Raw genomic sequence first — 16,116 nt, 5'->3', positions numbered from 1 at the left:
AGAAATGCTCATCCAAGCTCTCTAGCTAGGGGGGGATTCCAACTGCAGTCTGATGTCAAAACCCACGTTCTGCAGGCAGTGGATTTCATGAAGTCAGGGCTTATCCAGGTCATTTCTGTGTGCCCAGGCCTGTCAGGCTCAAGGCAGTGGCTCACAAGTGTTTGATGAATGACTGAACGATTGGCCCTGATATTCAGCTAGTCCACTCCGGTCCAGCAGAATAGCCTGTCTGTTCTGATTCATAATTCTACAGCCCCGTGTTTACATGTTTGGGGCATCACTCTTGCTGAGACTTTGATGACTCAACTCATCCTCTGAGCCTCAGTTTCCTTGTTCTCCAAGCTGAGACCAAGACTGCAGTGCTATAGTGAACTGTTAAGTTCAAGAACTTCAAATGCCCCAGAGCCCCGTGCATGTTCAGGTCAGAGGAGATGACAGATTTGTGCCGAGAAGGGGCCTGCAGCTCAGAGGCCTGAGTCAGGAAGTCCAGAGCTGGCTGGGCCTGTGGCCTTGCTGGCGGGTACTAACCTGGGACTGTCAGGATCTACCCAGCACAGAGCAGAGGCTGTTTCCCAAACCAGCCCCGTCCCTGCCTGGCCTGGCTCACGTGTGGCTGGGGAGATGGGGGAAGTGTTATTTAATCCTATACGCACTTTGGGGCAGGTGTCAGCACCCTTACTTCACAGATGAGGAAACTGATGTCCCAAGCAGCAGTGTCTCTTGCTCCCCAATCACCGGGCTGGAAAGTGGCCCAGAGTCACCCCAGGGGGACTGAACCTCCCCTTGTCCTTCTGCCTGAATCCATCCATCCCACCCTACTTGGAGTCAAGATGGGGCAAGTTCAGAGAAACAGGAAAGAGCCCAGAGCAGATTTATTTCCCTTAGATAAATGTCATACACAATATAGTCAGGAGTCCTCAGCTTTCACCTAAAGGTCAGTACTTATTGCAGTTAGGCCCAGTGGTTCTAGGAAACTTTGAGAAGGCTGCCTGTGTTCAGAGACAGGATAATCGTTGAAAGGCAAGGGGTCTGCCCTGCAGCGGGGCGCACTGGGGCAGGGGTCAGGAGCAGGAGGAAAAGAGCGTGGGGGCAATGGGGTGGGCTGGGCTTGGGCAGGCTGGGGGCAGCCTCCCTCCCGGAAGCAGCGCCCAGGGCCGTCTGGCCAGGACCTGCAGGGGGGACAACAGAGCCGGGACCACGGGGTTTCTTGGGGCCCTGGCTAGTGGGGCCAGTCGTCGCCTCAGCCCCGCCGCAGCTCCTCCAGCTGGTTGGACACCTTCTCCAGCTCCGCCTCGATGGCCGACAAGCTCTCCAGCTCCTGGTCCTAGGAGAGAACCCCCAGAGTCACCCGGGCGCTGGAGTGTGGAGCGCACAGTCAGTGTGGTGGCTCCTGGCCCAGCTGTGTGACCTTGGATGGGTGGCTTTGCCTCTCTGAGCCTCATCTATTTCATGGGGGCAGTGAAGCCGCCCTGCTGCACCGTTCTGAGAAGCTGGCATGCAGGAGTGTGTGCCCTGACCCCATACTTTCCCTGGTGGACTCTTATTCAGGCCCACCTCCTCCTCAATGGCTCTGGGTAGGCATGTGGGAAACCAAGCCTCTGGTGCCTTTCAGAGCTGCTTCAAGTCCCCCAACCCCAGGCTAAGGCTGTGACTGTGGCTTCGAGGGTGAGGCCATGCCTGGGTGTCCTGTCTGCTGCAGGCCTCCCTACCTGAGGGGCAGGGTAGGGATGTGAGCACTGCCTGGACGGGGCCTCCATCCTCTGTCCCCGTCACTGGGTCCCCAAGCTCTGGCTACCAGGGTGGTCCAGGGCAGCCGGGGACTCTCTGGGACTGACGCCCACAGGAGCATGCCCTCAGAGTCACAGCAGGAGTCAGCCAGACCCCAGCTTTGACCGAGAGGGGTGGTTTTCCAGGAGTCCTTGCCTGAGGCCCAGTGAGAAGAGACAGATAATGGTTGCCAATGAAATGGGGACCCTAGTGGCTCCCACCTTGGAGTAACCCACCAGGCAGGAGTTCTGTGATTCTGGGGTCATTTTTTCTAAGACCTTTGGGCTGAGTTGGAGGGCCCTGCCCTGTCCAGTCCTCAGGACTCGGGTCCCTATTTCTCCTGCCTGTGGTCCAAGGGCCCCTCTGCCCGTGGAGAAGGGAAGCCAGTCAGTCCCTCAGGGCCCCTGGCTCTCCCCAGCTTCTGTGGATGGGGAAGGCAGTGATGAAAGGTGCCAGCCTTGGGGAGGGCTGGGAGGCAAGCAGCTGCTTCCCAAAGCCCTGTCCCCTCAGCCCCTGGGGACACAGGCAGATGAACTCTCACCGCCAGCTGCCAAGGAGTCATCTTCTCCCTCTCAGACTGCTGAGACCCAGTCCCAGGCCCAGAGAATGGGTTGGGGACCTGAGGAAAGGGCCGTGTTGTCTTCTGGGTGGGCAGAGAAGAGCACTGGGGTCAGGGCTTTGGATATGTCCCAGCCCCCATAAGGCCCTGATGCTCCTCTGAGAACTAAAGCCTGAACCATGGACCACCCCTGCAAGGCCTCCCCCAGCTCCAAGGTGGTGTTGCCAGCCTGCCCCAAAGTCCCATCCCATACCCTCCCATGGTAACATGTCTCCACACCCCTCTGAGTTTCCCAAGTAGCCTGGGCACGGCTAGGGTTTCAAAGCTCGCGTGCGTTCTGATCATGATGAGGTGGGCAGAGAGGAATTCTTACCCCCATTTCACAAATGAGGGAACCGATGAGGCTCAGAGAAGGGGAGCGACCTGCCCAAGGTCACCCAGCGAGGAGGAGGTAGACCCCGGGTCTTCTGGCACACGCCCGTGCCTCCCCCACCCGCCACCACCAGGCCCTCCCCACTTTGCCGTTGGGGTGGGAGGCAGGGACTGAACCTGGGAAGAGGGTGTGGTTGGACTGCCTGGAGGTCAGGAGGACACAGCGGGCCAATGGTAGGGCCTCCCCAGACACCACCTGTCCCTTAATGCCCCCTCCTGTTCTGCCCTCCCAGCTCGCAAGGCCAGTGGTGCCCCGAGCCTGGATTCCCCCAGGCAGCAAGTGGCCCTCCCAGGTCAGCCCCCGCCAGGTCCTTTCGTTTCCAGACTCTCTCTATTCAAAACTCCAAGCAACATCCATCCATTCTTGTCTTGCTTCCAAACCTGCAGAGGCTCCCTACGCCTTTCGGACAAAGGTCCCTCCCAGGGCCTCTGGGATCTGCTTTACTCGCCAGCTCTTCAGCTTCTGTGTGCTGATCTGAATGTTTTTGTCTCCTGTCTGCCTGTCTGCCAGCTTTCCTGGGTGCCCCCTCCCCGACACGCCCTTTCTCCTTGGCCTTCCCAGTCTCCTGAGCGGCCCCTGTCCAGGCGCCTCTCCAGTCCCGACTCCAAGGGGACAGTGTCTCCTCGGTGATGTAGGGCAGCACGTCTGGGTGCAGCTGCCCCACAGCAGGGCCCAGGGCTGGCTCCCACCCCATACCAACCTCTGGCCTGCGGTTGGCACTGCCCTCCTCCTCCTTCTTCTCCTCTGGGTAGCCGCGCACCTGGAGGGGCAGGCCGGCCTCCACGCTGTCCTCCCGGGAGTTTGGCCTCCAGCCTCGCCGCAGCTGCAGCCCGGGGCCCCTGAAGCCGTAGCCCCGGGCCTGGAAGGAGAGCCTCATGGAGCGGTCGGGGTCCTCCTCTTCCTCCGCCCCCTCCAGCCGCTTCTCGGCCGTCAGCTCCTTGGCCAGCTGGTCCATCTTGCTCCATCGCTTGGCGTCCTCCCACTCCTTGGAGAGCTGCTCCTCCTGCTCGGGCTCCCCGCTCTTCCCACCACGGAAGAGGACTTGGGCCCCTGCCATCTCCTCTTCCTCCTGCCGGGAGTGTGCCCACTCCCCCTTCCCCTCACGGGACTTGGCCTCCTCAGCCCCCATCTTCCTGGCTCCATCCACGGCCAGAGCCTCGGGCCAACCTGGAGCAGCTGGTAGACAAGAGCAGGAGAATAAGGGAGTGGCTGCCACCTTTCTGGGTCCCTGCCGCTCCCTTAGGTCTCTCTGTGGCCACTGTTGTGACCATAGACCCTGTACACCAGATCCAGCTCAGCCTCTCACAACAGACACCCCTTGGAGGGAAAGGCCACCTCGACACCAGGCTTTACAAGACCCTCTAAAGCTCCAAGTCATCTCTTCCTTTAGCCCTCTCATCCCAGAAGACCCAACCCAGGGATGGCCCAGCTGGGGAGGAAGGAAAGACCCTGATCAGGCCCTCAAGAGGAGCCAGGACCTTTTCCTAAGCCCTGGTTGAAGCTAGCAGTGTCCCCAGACCAGCCTGTTCCCTCCCATCATGCTGCCCCTCGGTTCCCAAATCCCACCCACTCACCCTGCTATGTGGACTAGTGGGAGGTGCAAGGTTTTGGAACCAGACAAACCTGGGGATGGAATCTCTGCGTGTACTACAAATCAGCTGTGTGACCACGGGCAGATTACTTAACCTCTCTGAGCCTTGGTTTCCCATCTGGCAGATGGGAATAATACCTACCTTTCAGGGTTGTTGAGAAGGCAGAATGAGATTACGGATCAGGGGACCTCCCTCCCACCCATCCCCCTCTCCCCAACGCATCCGCTGAAGTCTCAGACATCATACACAGTCTCACCCCTCTGCGTCTCCTTGTTGCCGAGGCTTGGGGGTGGTTTAAATGCTGCGGTGGTGGGGCTTTCTTCCTCCGGGACGGCCTTCTCTCCAGCCTCAGCCTCCTCCCCCTTCTCCTCCTCCTCTTCTCTCTCTGTCTGCCTCCCTTGCTCTGCACTCAGGCCCTTCTCCCTGCCGGCTGGACCTTGGGAGGGGCCCTCGCTGTCCTCCTTGGCCTGTGGGCCTGGGTGTTTCGGGCTGGGGAGGCTGGCTAGGGGGTGGGCGTTGGAGGGGGCCTCCTCCTCCTCCTCCCCAGGGGCCTGCTTGTCCTCCTCAACCTTGAACCCCGGCCCAAGCTCTGGGGAGGCCTGAGGCCTGTCTCCGTCCAAGTCTTCATCACTCTTCTCCACCTCTTTAGAATCGTCTCTTTTTTCTGCAGCATCCTTGGAGGACACCTCTTCCATCCCCTCTACAAAAACAACAGAGCAAAGTCAGGCCCTGAGGACCAGGCTGCACATCGGATCTCCCCGGGGCCCAATTTCAGATCTTAGTCACTGTATCCCTAGGCTTCCAGCAACCCCAACCCAAGACACACATGAGAGAATTAGGGTTGCCCTCTCCACATCTGGGTTTGACCTCAGCACAACGGGACTGTGTTTCTTTCTTTGTAATTCTACTTCTCGAAGGAGGATGTGATGACCCCTTGAAAATGACCCCAGAAGATAGAGCCCTGAATTTAAAATTAAGACAGCAGTTGAACTGCGGTCTGATCTTGGGCAAGTTAACCTCTCTGTGTAACGGGCACCATTACTGTGACTTCCTTCTCCCTTCTGCAAGCATTCTATCTTGAGCGTCCTGTGAAAGTATTCTATTCCTCAGTATTTGTCAGCTTTCATTAAAAGGTATTTACTTGTATCTGCTTTTAAGACAGCTTTTCATATAGTAAAAATCCCTCCCATTGCTAGAAATGATTACTGTCAAACAAGTCACCACCAAGTACATTCCACCATTTGACTCCAGGACTCCAGGTGGAAGTCCTCCCATGCCCACTTTACAGAAACTCAAACCAATCCTTAGAAAGGTAGGGTGACTTGTCTGTGCTCACAGATGGCAGAGCTGAGCCTTGAACCCAAACCTCCGAATGCCAAGTACAGGGTACCCTTTGCACTGACATGTGGCTGTCTCCCCAGTGAACGCTACACTATTCCCCCTCCTACAGCCCATGGCAGACAACCAGAGTCAGCCAGACACTCGTTTCCATGGAACCAAAATGTGTGAGTCCCTGCCGAGCCTCAAGCAGCCACTAGGGTGAGAGCCCTGGCCCACGTGAGGGCACATTGGCAGGTTTCCCCTCTCAGCCCCAACGGATGACCGCTGAGGTCCCTGCTTCTAAAAACTGGCCCTGTTCACTCACTTTCCACGTGCAAAGAGCATGGCTGCGAGGATAAGTGTGTGACTGTTTCTAGGCAGAAAGGTGAGTTTAACAGAGCATCCCTCTGACCAAAGCCATGATCTCTGTGACCCCTAAAAGCTCTCTGTTCTCAAGAAGGATGATCCAGGACTTTCCTGGTGGTCCAGTGGTTAAGAAACTGCCTACCAGTGCAGGGAATAGGGGTTCAATCCCTGGTCCAAGAAGATCCCACATGCTGTGATGCAACTAAGTCCATGCGCTAAAACTATTGCACACGGCAACTTGAGAGAGGCTGCCACTGACCCCACCTGGAGAAAGCCCGCACGCAGCAACAAAGACCCGACGCGGGCAAAAAAAAAAAAAAAGATCCAGATTCAGCTAGTATTTCAAACCTACTCCTCTGGGATCTTGCTGCCCCTAGGCTATGCCAGGGCACCACTAAATTCCCCGGAGGACAGGCACTGGGGGCAGGGGCCCTGCCTCAGTGGCCACTGGGAAGAGTTGAAGCTGCCCACCTGCCAGGCCTCCTGCCCGAGAGTGCCAGCACCTGGGGTGGGCAGATGGGACCCATCAAGGGCTGCGGAGTGAGACGTTCCATCTCCAGTTATGCCTTGGAAAGGTACTTCAACCTCCCTGGGTCTCAGTTTCCCCATTCGGAAAGAGAAGGAAATAACAGCTTCCTTATGGGACCCAAAGGAGGGGCTTCTGACTGCTCGGGAGCCTCGGTCTATTGTAACTTCTATTCTCTTCATTCTCCCACTCCTGGTCTCTGGCCAGACGGGTCGGCACTGACCTTTCGGCTCGGCCTGGTCGTTCGGCTTCTCGAGCCCCTCTGAGAGTTCATCCTCATAACTGCTGCGCTGCTTCTGCTGCTGCGTCCGCTCCCTGGCTCCTGGATAAGAAGGCGAGAACAGCGTCCCATTTGGTCTGAGCCCCGCACGGCTGGCTGTGAGAATGGAGGCCTCTGTTTCCTCATTCGTAAAACTGGGCACGTCCTGTTCTGGGCCTGCCCAGTGAGAGAATGAGGGGGCAGGAGCTGGTGGGGGTGCTGGGGAAGGCTGGCTGCCCTCTCCCAGCTAGGGCCCATCACACGACCCCACCACCTCTCCACTTCTCACCTGCGAGGTAAGAACACGCCCTGCCTGCTGCCTCACGGAGTAGTGAAGACTCAGAGTCGAGGGCTCCAGGAGCAGGAGCAGGGAGTGGGGGACCCTTAGGACCTGGCTGGTAGCTAGGTCAGTGGTCCCCAACCTTTTCGGCACCAAGGATTGATTTCGTGGAAGACAATGTTTCCATAGATCGGGTCGACGGGAGGATGGTTTGGGGATGATTCAAGCTCAGTAGGGTTCGAGCTTTAAAGAGAATCAAATGCCGCCACTGATCTGACAGGAGGCGGAGCTCGGACGGTAACATGAGCGATGGGGAGCAGCTGTAAATACAGGTGAAGCTTCACTCGCTCACCCGCTGCTCACTTCCTGCTGTGCAGCCCAGAGATTAGGGACCTCTGGGCTGAGGGACCCTGTAGCAGGAGGTAACAGTGACTGCTTGTCCCCTAGTGGCGGCTCTTGATTCAGGCAACACCTGCCCTCATGGACCCCCATAAGCCCAGGCAGAACACCTGTCTGCATCAACCCAGGCTGCGCTGCCTCCTCTGACTGTCTCCACCCACCTCTGGTTCTTGACGGTGGCCCCGGCCAGGCCAACTCTGCAGCCAGTGCTGGTTTCCCTATGATGGGAATTTCTGCAGTGGCCAGAGGTGCCTGACACGGTGGCTGTGGACCAGGGATTACGCCCAGATCTGGCCCCTGGCCGAGCAAGCTTCACACCTCCTGGTTAATCCTTTGCCCTGTGACCTTGGGTGACCTGGGCAATCCAAGACTTGGGTGCTCATCTATAAAACAGGGTAGCTGCATCGTAAATGCTAGGACAGAGGTGTGCAGAAGGCATTATGAGAATGCAGAAGAGGGAGTGGGTGGATAGGTAGATGGGTGGATGGATGGACAGACATGTAGGCTCTATCTCATCCTCTTTTAACAGAGAACAATAATGTACCTGTATACTGGACACCGTTTATACTGAATACACACACGTGTGTGTATATGTGTAAACAGATGTTTTGGGACACATCTTCCTATCATAGTCTTCATTGACATTACATTTAATTATTTAAATATGTCATTCAATAATTAATTTAAAATTACCATATTGTATCCTAGCAACCACGTGCAGTGGATGTCTCTTCCAGGACAAGTGAGGGAGAGCACCAACGGTGTGCTAACTTGGGGAGGGCCTCAGGGAGCCTTCCAGCTGTGATTATTTTCACTCACCTCTTCCCCCAAATGGCTCTCCATTCATACATGTGGCCCAGTCTGCCCCAGAGGCCTCAGAGTAGGGGCCTTCCCTGAGCCTGTGCAGCCTTGTGCCCCAGCCCACCCCACCCAAGCCAAGCCCTGAAGATGACCCTTTACTTCCTTTGCAGGGAGATACGAGACTCCTGCTCGAGGGCCCATTCTCAGAGAGAGGCACAAGGGTGCCCATGCCCCCACCCCCACGTAACCAGCCAAGTAAACCCCCAAGTAAACAGGAGGTGCAGGGTCAGGACCCATTTCTTCTAATTTTCCAGGAGGCCTTCTGTGCCTCACAGGAACCCAGGAAGGAGCCTGAGGCTGGGCAGAGTAGCTAACTCCATGGGATGACATCACCCTAACCCTCCACTCCCAGTATCCTATCTGGGCTCTGCTTGAATATCCTCAGTGACAAGGAGCTCACTACCTCACAAAAATCACTCCATTCCCAAGAGCATCAGTGGATTTTTGTTAACCTCTTGGAGAAAGACACACCTCACTCTGAAAGCACACTGGAAGTCTTGGCTGTGTTTTGGGGCAAGCAAGATCCTGCTTCTCCCATCTCCCCTTTGAGCGGAAGCTCACAAGGGGAAAGGGGCCCCTCCTCTCTCCTGGAGACCAATTTCTTTCCCATTAAACAGAATAGAAGTCCTCTCTGTAACCTAGTCTTGAAAGTGCCCCCTCTAACATGGCTGAACTCCAGAGACTACAGGTTTTTAGAAGAGCTGCATCTGGTCTTGGGATGTCCTTAACTTATTGTGTGATCTTGGTCAGGTTACTCAACCTCTCTGGGCCTTGATCTCTTTAAGTGCATGAATGATAGACTGGGCCAAGTGGCACAGAGGACCCAACCTTACCACCCTATAACGAAAAGGTGGTAAGTGAGGATCAGAAACAAGACCTTGCTCAACCTTCCATCATGATTTTTCTGACTCTCGGTTACTGGAATTCACCCAGATTCATGTGCAGTGGTTGGAAAATACCTTGGAGAGCGAGGTCTTGGAGCTCTTTCAGCAAATTCTGATGTCGCAGGATTGAGAGGATCCGTTCATCTGCAATGAAGGGGAGTCGTTACGGGTGGTTTCCAGAAGACAGCTGAGAAAGAGATTGCCATCAATATTTTCAGCTGAGCACAAGGAACTTATTCTGGAAACTCAAAACCCTGGTGGTAGCAGCAAGATTGGGTCTGGAGATAACACTTCTGAAATGACTTCCTTTCCAAGTTTGCTATTGTATCAGGAAGGTCAGCCACTGTCCCTGCACCTAGACTTCTGCCAAAAGATGGCATCTCCTGCAGTGATACAGGAGTGTCTCTAAACACAACCTGTTTTCCCATCTCCATGCCTTTGCTTGAGCTGTCTACTTCACCTGGAGTACCCTCTTTTTCATTTTTCTACCTATTGGTTTCCCACTTTTCTCTTAAATCCCAACCCTAATGCTAATGTTGGATCCAGCCAACACTGACTGCCTCCTTGCAAAAGCTTTTCCCTTCTCATGCTCATCCACCCCCAGTATTCCTTTATTCATCACACAGGGCACCTACCAGGTGCCAGTGGTTGTCCTCAACACTGGGGATTTAGCACACAAAATCTTCACCCACAGGGAGCTCACATTCTGGGGGCTTGTTGTTCTCAGCCCTGGTTTCATTCTGCCCAGAATTCTAGTTAACTGTGTTCATATCACTCCCCTCTGCTAGACTGTAAGCTCCAGGCACACAGGGCTGTTAGCGCTTCATCTCTCAGTACCACTCAGAGCTCAGCACAGACCTGGCTGAGGTGGGCACTTGGTCAGTGACTGAATTGTTGATTTCCATCAAAAGCCACACACCCATGTCCTTGCCTCCCAGCCCAGCAGGCAGCAGCCCCTCATCCCGAGCCTGGCCCATACCTCCTCGGAGTGTCTCAAAACACTCCTTGCTGACCGGCATGGGGCTGGGCTTGGAGAGTGTGTCAGAGATGACCTCGACGATACACTTCATCACCTGGGAACAGAATGGGGCCAGTTGGGGCTGGTTTGGGTGTGGGGCTCAGCCCCTGGAAGTTCCAAGGCAAATTTCTAAGAGGACATGAGCATGCTCACTTTTGTTTTCAGGACTCCATGGATGCCTAGCTCAGGGGCACAGCTGTGCTTCCTAAGCTGGACAATAATAGCAGTAATACTAAAAATCCACATACAGTGCTTACCAGGTGCCAGGCACGTCAACCACTTGGCCAGCAGAAGCCCCTCTAAGGTGGGGGTGGGTACCCCGCACCCTCTCACCCCAAGTGTTTCTCTACAGATGGGGAAGCTGCTCCTGGGCATTAGAGGTGTAGTCCCACAAAAGTACTTTAGTCTTGCAGATGCCCCAAAGGTCAGCTATTGCCAGGAAGCCTTTCTGGACCACCCAGAGGAGACCACCCACCAACCTTTCCTGGCTCTTTCCTACTGGAAACAAGACTTGGAAAACTGTCTCTAAATATCTATGGGGTTGTCCCAGGCAGGGAGTGACAGCCTCACAGCCTGGCTCCATATTCACCGGCTGAATTCCCTGGCTGAATGTGGGCATACATCTACTACATTCGGGTGCCCATCCCAAGCCAACAGCAGCCATTTCTCTGAAAATCGTGTCCAGGGCCCAGCAAGGTGCTGTGGATAATCAGACATCTGATAAATGGATGATATCTGAAGATGGTGCCAACTGTAGGGTGACATCCTAGCTGTGTGATCTTGGGCAAGTGACTCAACCTCTCTGAGCCTCAATTTCCTCCTCTATAAAATGTGAGTGAGAAGATCTGACTCCCCTCCCAGGGTGACGGGGCACAGATGGGAAAATACTCTGTAACGCATGGAGTGCCACACACAGTCAGGGATGGATTCGAAATTTCCAGCCTGCTTCAGCTGCCTAGAGCTGGGCAGAGGAGCAGGAAGTGTCAGACAAGCATCAGGCAACACAGTGAGGAGTGAGGGGGTGGAAGGCTATGTCTATGGGATGCCAAGGCAACCCGTTCAAGGATCCAGGATAGCAAACTGGCAGACAGGCTCTACGGTAGTCATGGCATCCTAGATAGAACATGCGGGTCTTCACCAGCTGCTCTGGTGTCTCTGACCCAGGCTGCTGCAAACAATATGATGGCCAAAGTATCTCCCATAAGGAGCCTGGCAAGGAACGGCTTAGAGCCTGCCCCCTTCCTGCAACCACAAACCTTGCACTGGGAATATCAGATAACCACAAGTCCATGAGGACAGATTCTGGGAGAGATGAATTGGGTATGGGTCCCAAGAATGATGGGGAGGTCAGGAAAGGAAGCTCTAGGCTAGGAATAAAAATGCTTATTTACTGAGGACCAACTATGTGTCAGCAATTCGCAGGAGTCCTATTCCTTACCAGGGCTTCCCTGGTGGCTCAGCTGGTAAAGAACCTGCCTGCAATGCAGGAGACCTGGGTTCGATCCCTGGGTATGGAAGATCCCCTGGAGAAGGGAAAGGCTACCCACTCCAGTATTCTGGCCTGGTCGCAAAGAGTTAGACACAACTGAGTGACTTTTCTTCTTTTCATTCCTTACAACTTCCCTCAAAGGAAATGTCATTATAGCAAGAAAAGGGAAAGCTCAGATAATTCAAGGGATTTGTCTCAAGATGACACAGCTACAATGAGTGGCAGCGGATTTTTCAATTTAGGCCTGTCTGTAACTAGTGAATAGGAAATTTTAAATGAGCACATTGAGGTTGAAATCTCTCTGATGCTTTGGGTTTCAACTATAGCCTCTCTAAAGAAAATAGTTCCTGAAAAGGCAGGGAGTAGAATTTCTCTAATTCACAAGTGAAGATATCTGTGAACATCAGAAGCTGGAAAAACAGCCCCAACTCAGACTTGAATCAATTTTGGGTATATGCCCAACACAGTGTCTCTTGCTAGCTACAGAAGCCCCCATCAATGTCTTCCAAGTCCTTTCCTGGGTGACCTCCACCAGAAGCCCCAGCTGGCCTGGGTGCAGGAGCCATGATCAAGAATGTTTTCGTTGTGGACCTTTGAGAGAGCCAAGGCTTTAGCAACTGTGGGATGGGGTAGGTGTATTGCTGGCAGAGCCTTGGGGAAGAGCAAGGCGGGAGGCCAGAGCCAGGCAGATGAAGACTGTTCTCGCAGGGCAGTGGACAACCACAACCTCAGAGCAGTCACCCCCACCAGCCTGTGGTGGGCCTACAAGATTTGGAGTGTTCAAGACAGTGGGCCTGGCCCCTGGGCCCAGTGGGTAGGACACAGGTCCCACCAGGTTGCACACCCAACTCACAGGAGGCCAGGGACGGCCCCGCAGCAGGCAAGAGGGGAAATCTAGCAGACTTTGGTGTCTTCTTTTGCAAGCGGTCCCCAGGCTCAGCAGCCGCAGTGCTGGCTCCTGGATTGCTGCCAGACTCCTGCAGCTGCCCAAGAACTGGCTGTGAGGGCTCCACTGGGGTCTTCTGCCCCCCCCATTCCGGGGCGTCCCCATCCCCCTTCTTACCTCAGTGTCCCCTTTATTCATGGGGCTGTTCACAGGCAGGGCAATGACTGGGAAGAAAAAGAGAGCGGGGGTCACTCTTCTGCTCTGAAGGGAGAACCCAGTCCTTCCAGACCGGGTTCATCAGGGGCCTGTTCACCCCAACGCTCCTCCCTAAGACCAGCCCTACTCAAATGAGATGCGGAGCTGATTTTATTTCCCTTCCCAACTGCTACCCTCATGGGGGTGGCTCCCACAGGCTGCACTGAGAGCCTTAACCCTTCCCTTTGTGAATATGCTCTGGAGGGGCTGTGGGGGCAGAAGCCAAGAGCTATGAAAACAGGCCAGTGGCTGGGTGGGACTGAGGCAGAGAGACCCCAGAGGTGATGGAAAAGAGGGTGAGGTGAGCGGAAGAGATGGAGGAGGAGGACTGGGAGCGGTAGAAGGCAAGGGCAGACAGACGGTGGGGAGCAGGAGGAAGAAGGGAGAGAAAGGGGAGCCAACAGCGGTCCCCCCGTCTCCCCAGATGACCTTGGCCAACCACAGCGCAGAGCCGGCGCTGGCCCCAAAGCAGCCCAGACTTGGGGTGGGGGCGATAGGGAGCCCTGTCCCGCGGGGTCGAGAGTCGGAGTCAGAGTCAGGTCTGCGGGTTCTGCGCCGAGGCCACTCTGCGGGGTCAGGTGGGAGGCGGGGCGCTGTCCGTGGCGCTGAAAACTCGCCGCGCCGGAGGGAAGGCATGAAGGGGCACGCGGCGCGGCGCGGTGCCTGGACCTCAGGGCCGTCAGGGGCGTCCAGGACCCTCTCCCCCAAGGGCCCGCGCTCGCTCACCTTGCCCCGCGCAGAGCAGAAGCGCCAGGACCGCGGCGGAGCGCATGGCGAAGCCGGGGCGCCGAGCAGCTGGCGGTCTGGGGCCGGCCACGGCGCGCGCTCGGGCGAGGGCCGGCTGGACTGCTCGCTCCGGGCAGGCTGCGGCGACACCGGCGCGGGGATGGGGTTTGGTGGTGCAAGGTCTCCGTGTGCGTCTGTCTGTCGATCCGCCCTCCGCACTGGGCTCGGGCACTGCAGCACTGGGGCATGCTCGCGCCCCGCTTATATACCCTGACCCCGGAAATGACGTCATCGGATCCGCCCCTACCCCTTTCCCCATCTCTCCGGGGGTCTGGCAGCAGCTCGCCCCGCCCCCCACAACCTCCACCCCTACCCCCTCACCCCTGTCCCCGTTGCGGGTGGCCCCCATTGCACACAGTTCTTGGGTGAGGCACCTAGGCGGACATGTGACTTCAGGAGGTGGCACAGGAGATTCAGCTGATAGTCCAACTCGAGACGGCTCCACCGACCTGCTGTGTGTCCGTGGGCAAGTCACTTCCAGTCTCTGGACCTCCTGTTCCTCCAAAGTGCGCTGAGGTCCCCGCCAATTCTAACACGTCACTCCTTGCTTCTGAGGGCCTTTGGAGGGGGGCTCCCTTCCTCCATCTCACTGGCTGGAGGCGTGCTCACCATTCTGGGCTCCCTCAAAAATCTAGGAGGTCCCCTAGAGGTCCCTGACCCCTTGTCTGAATTAGGTCTCTCTCTGGCAACCCAGTTTGTACTTTCACAGTTTCTAGTTGTATATGTATTTATTTATTTGAATAATGTTTAGTCTTCATTGCTTTCAAAGTCCTGAGCAGGACCCTTGACACAGAGTAAATCCACTTAATTGGTAACTGTTGAAGGCACTGATTAAAAGTTCATCCCAGGAACAAGTGAAGCCTGGACTCTGGCCGTTGGTGGACAGCACTCATGGAGGGTGCAAGGGCGGAGAAGAACAGTTCTTGACACCAAAACAAAATAGGAGCCCTTGTGACTTCTACTCAGGAGACCCAGTGCAACCTCCTAGGGTCACCTTCTTGTGGCTGGTTACCCATTTGTGTGTTTGAGAACAGCTCTTACCTTCTCTTGTGTGTATATCTGTGTGCCTGCTCAGTTGTGCCCGACTTTTTGTAACCCCATGGACTGTAGCCCACCAGGTTCCTCTTCCATGGGATTCTTCAGGCAAGAATACTGGAGTGGGTTGCCATGCCCTCCTCCAGGGGATCTTCCCGACCCAGGGATTGAACCCGAGTCTCCTGTGTCTCCTGCATTGCAGGCAGATGCTTTACCACTGAGCCACCGCGGAAGCCGCTACCTTTTCTTGAGTGTTCTCAAAACCCGGATGCTTTGTGTGTAAGGCTAGTTTCCTGGTTTAGTTCTCTCTGCCCTGGGGCCCTTATGTTCTGGTCACAAATATTGCTCTCAACCTGAGGGCCACACTGAGAGCCCTTTGCACCTGCCCCCCCCCACCCCCCGCCAATATAGAGAAGCTGGTATCTGGCCTTCAGTGTGACATCATTTAAGAGCCCCTTCTTCTTCCTGTAACCCTCCCCTTCCATCTGTTGCTGCTACTTCCCACCACCTGCCCCACGCCTGTGCCCACTCCCACCCCAAAGGAGAACCTGGCAGAAACCAGAAGAAACTGAAACGGTTCTGTTCATGCATTTAGTCATCCATTTAACTACTTGTTAGTCACCTACTACACGCTTAGAGCCTGGTGAGCTACAGTCCCTGGGGTTGCAAAGACTCTGCACACACACACATAGAATAGCACACACGTGCTTAGAACACCTTAGAGCAGACTGAGCGACTTCACTTTCACTTTTCACTTTCATGCATTGGAGAAGGAAATGGCAACCCATTCCAGTGTTCTTGCCTGGAGAATCCCATGGACGGAGGAGCCTGGGGGGCTGCAGTCCATGGGGTCGCGCAGAGTCGGACACGACTGAATTGACTTAGCAGCAGCAGCAGCAGCTGTTGTAGGTATGCAAAGTGTGTCAGGTGGGAACAAATGCTATGGACAAAAATGAAGCAGGGAAGTGGGGACTGTGAGCTGAGGGAGGAGTTAGCTTATATTTTAAATAAGGTGGATCTAAGGAGGCCTCACCAAAGAAGTGACATTTCAGCAAAGCCCTGAAGTTGGTGGGGGAAAGGTTTTGTGTTCCAGGGGCAGACGGCTCCAGGTAGAAGGACCGCAAGTCCAAATGCCCAGAGGGAGGAATCGGAGGGAGACAGAGGGCAAACAGCCTGGAAACCAGAGCTGAACAGTACTTTGGAGTCTGTCTCAAAAACTTGGAAATGCACACAAATACAGAACATCACCGGTGCTCCCACGACCCAGGCAGTATTGTCATTTTAAAGTATATGTTCTCTACACTAAATAAGTAAGTGTTAGTCACTCAGTTGTGTCCACCTCTTTGCGATCCCGTGGACTGTAGCCTGCAAGGCTCCTCTGTCTATGGAATTCTCCAGGCA

The 16,116-nt window shown here is 55.3% G+C and overlaps 1 protein-coding gene across 2 annotated transcripts; it reads right to left on the bottom strand.

The window, feature by feature from the left end:
* Positions 1–1,229: 1,229 nt before the first annotated feature.
* On the bottom strand, positions 1,230–13,666 carry CHGA (chromogranin A). Of its 2 annotated transcripts, XM_068991327.1 has the most exons (8): positions 13,621–13,666; positions 12,817–12,863; positions 10,226–10,319; positions 9,322–9,390; positions 6,787–6,885; positions 4,591–5,051; positions 3,460–3,915; positions 1,230–1,324 (listed from the first exon to the last, which is right to left on the bottom strand). In XM_068991327.1, the coding sequence occupies exons 1-8, from the start codon at positions 13,664–13,666 to the stop codon at positions 1,241–1,243; spliced, it is 1,356 nt and encodes a 451-aa protein (XP_068847428.1). In that variant the 3' UTR covers positions 1,230–1,240. The 2 variants fall into 2 exon arrangements, with proteins under 2 accessions (XP_068847428.1, XP_068847429.1); XM_068991328.1 differs by lacking the exon at positions 4,591–5,051 and having other exon boundaries at positions 3,460–3,926.
* Between the last annotated feature and the right edge of the window lie 2,450 nt (positions 13,667–16,116).

Source organism: Capricornis sumatraensis, chromosome 19, assembly GCF_032405125.1.
Source record: "Capricornis sumatraensis isolate serow.1 chromosome 19, serow.2, whole genome shotgun sequence".
Classification (NCBI taxonomy): Eukaryota; Metazoa; Chordata; class Mammalia; order Artiodactyla; family Bovidae; genus Capricornis; species Capricornis sumatraensis.
Note: the sequence above shows the minus strand (reverse complement) of the source record. Positions and strands in the feature narration are given on the sequence as shown.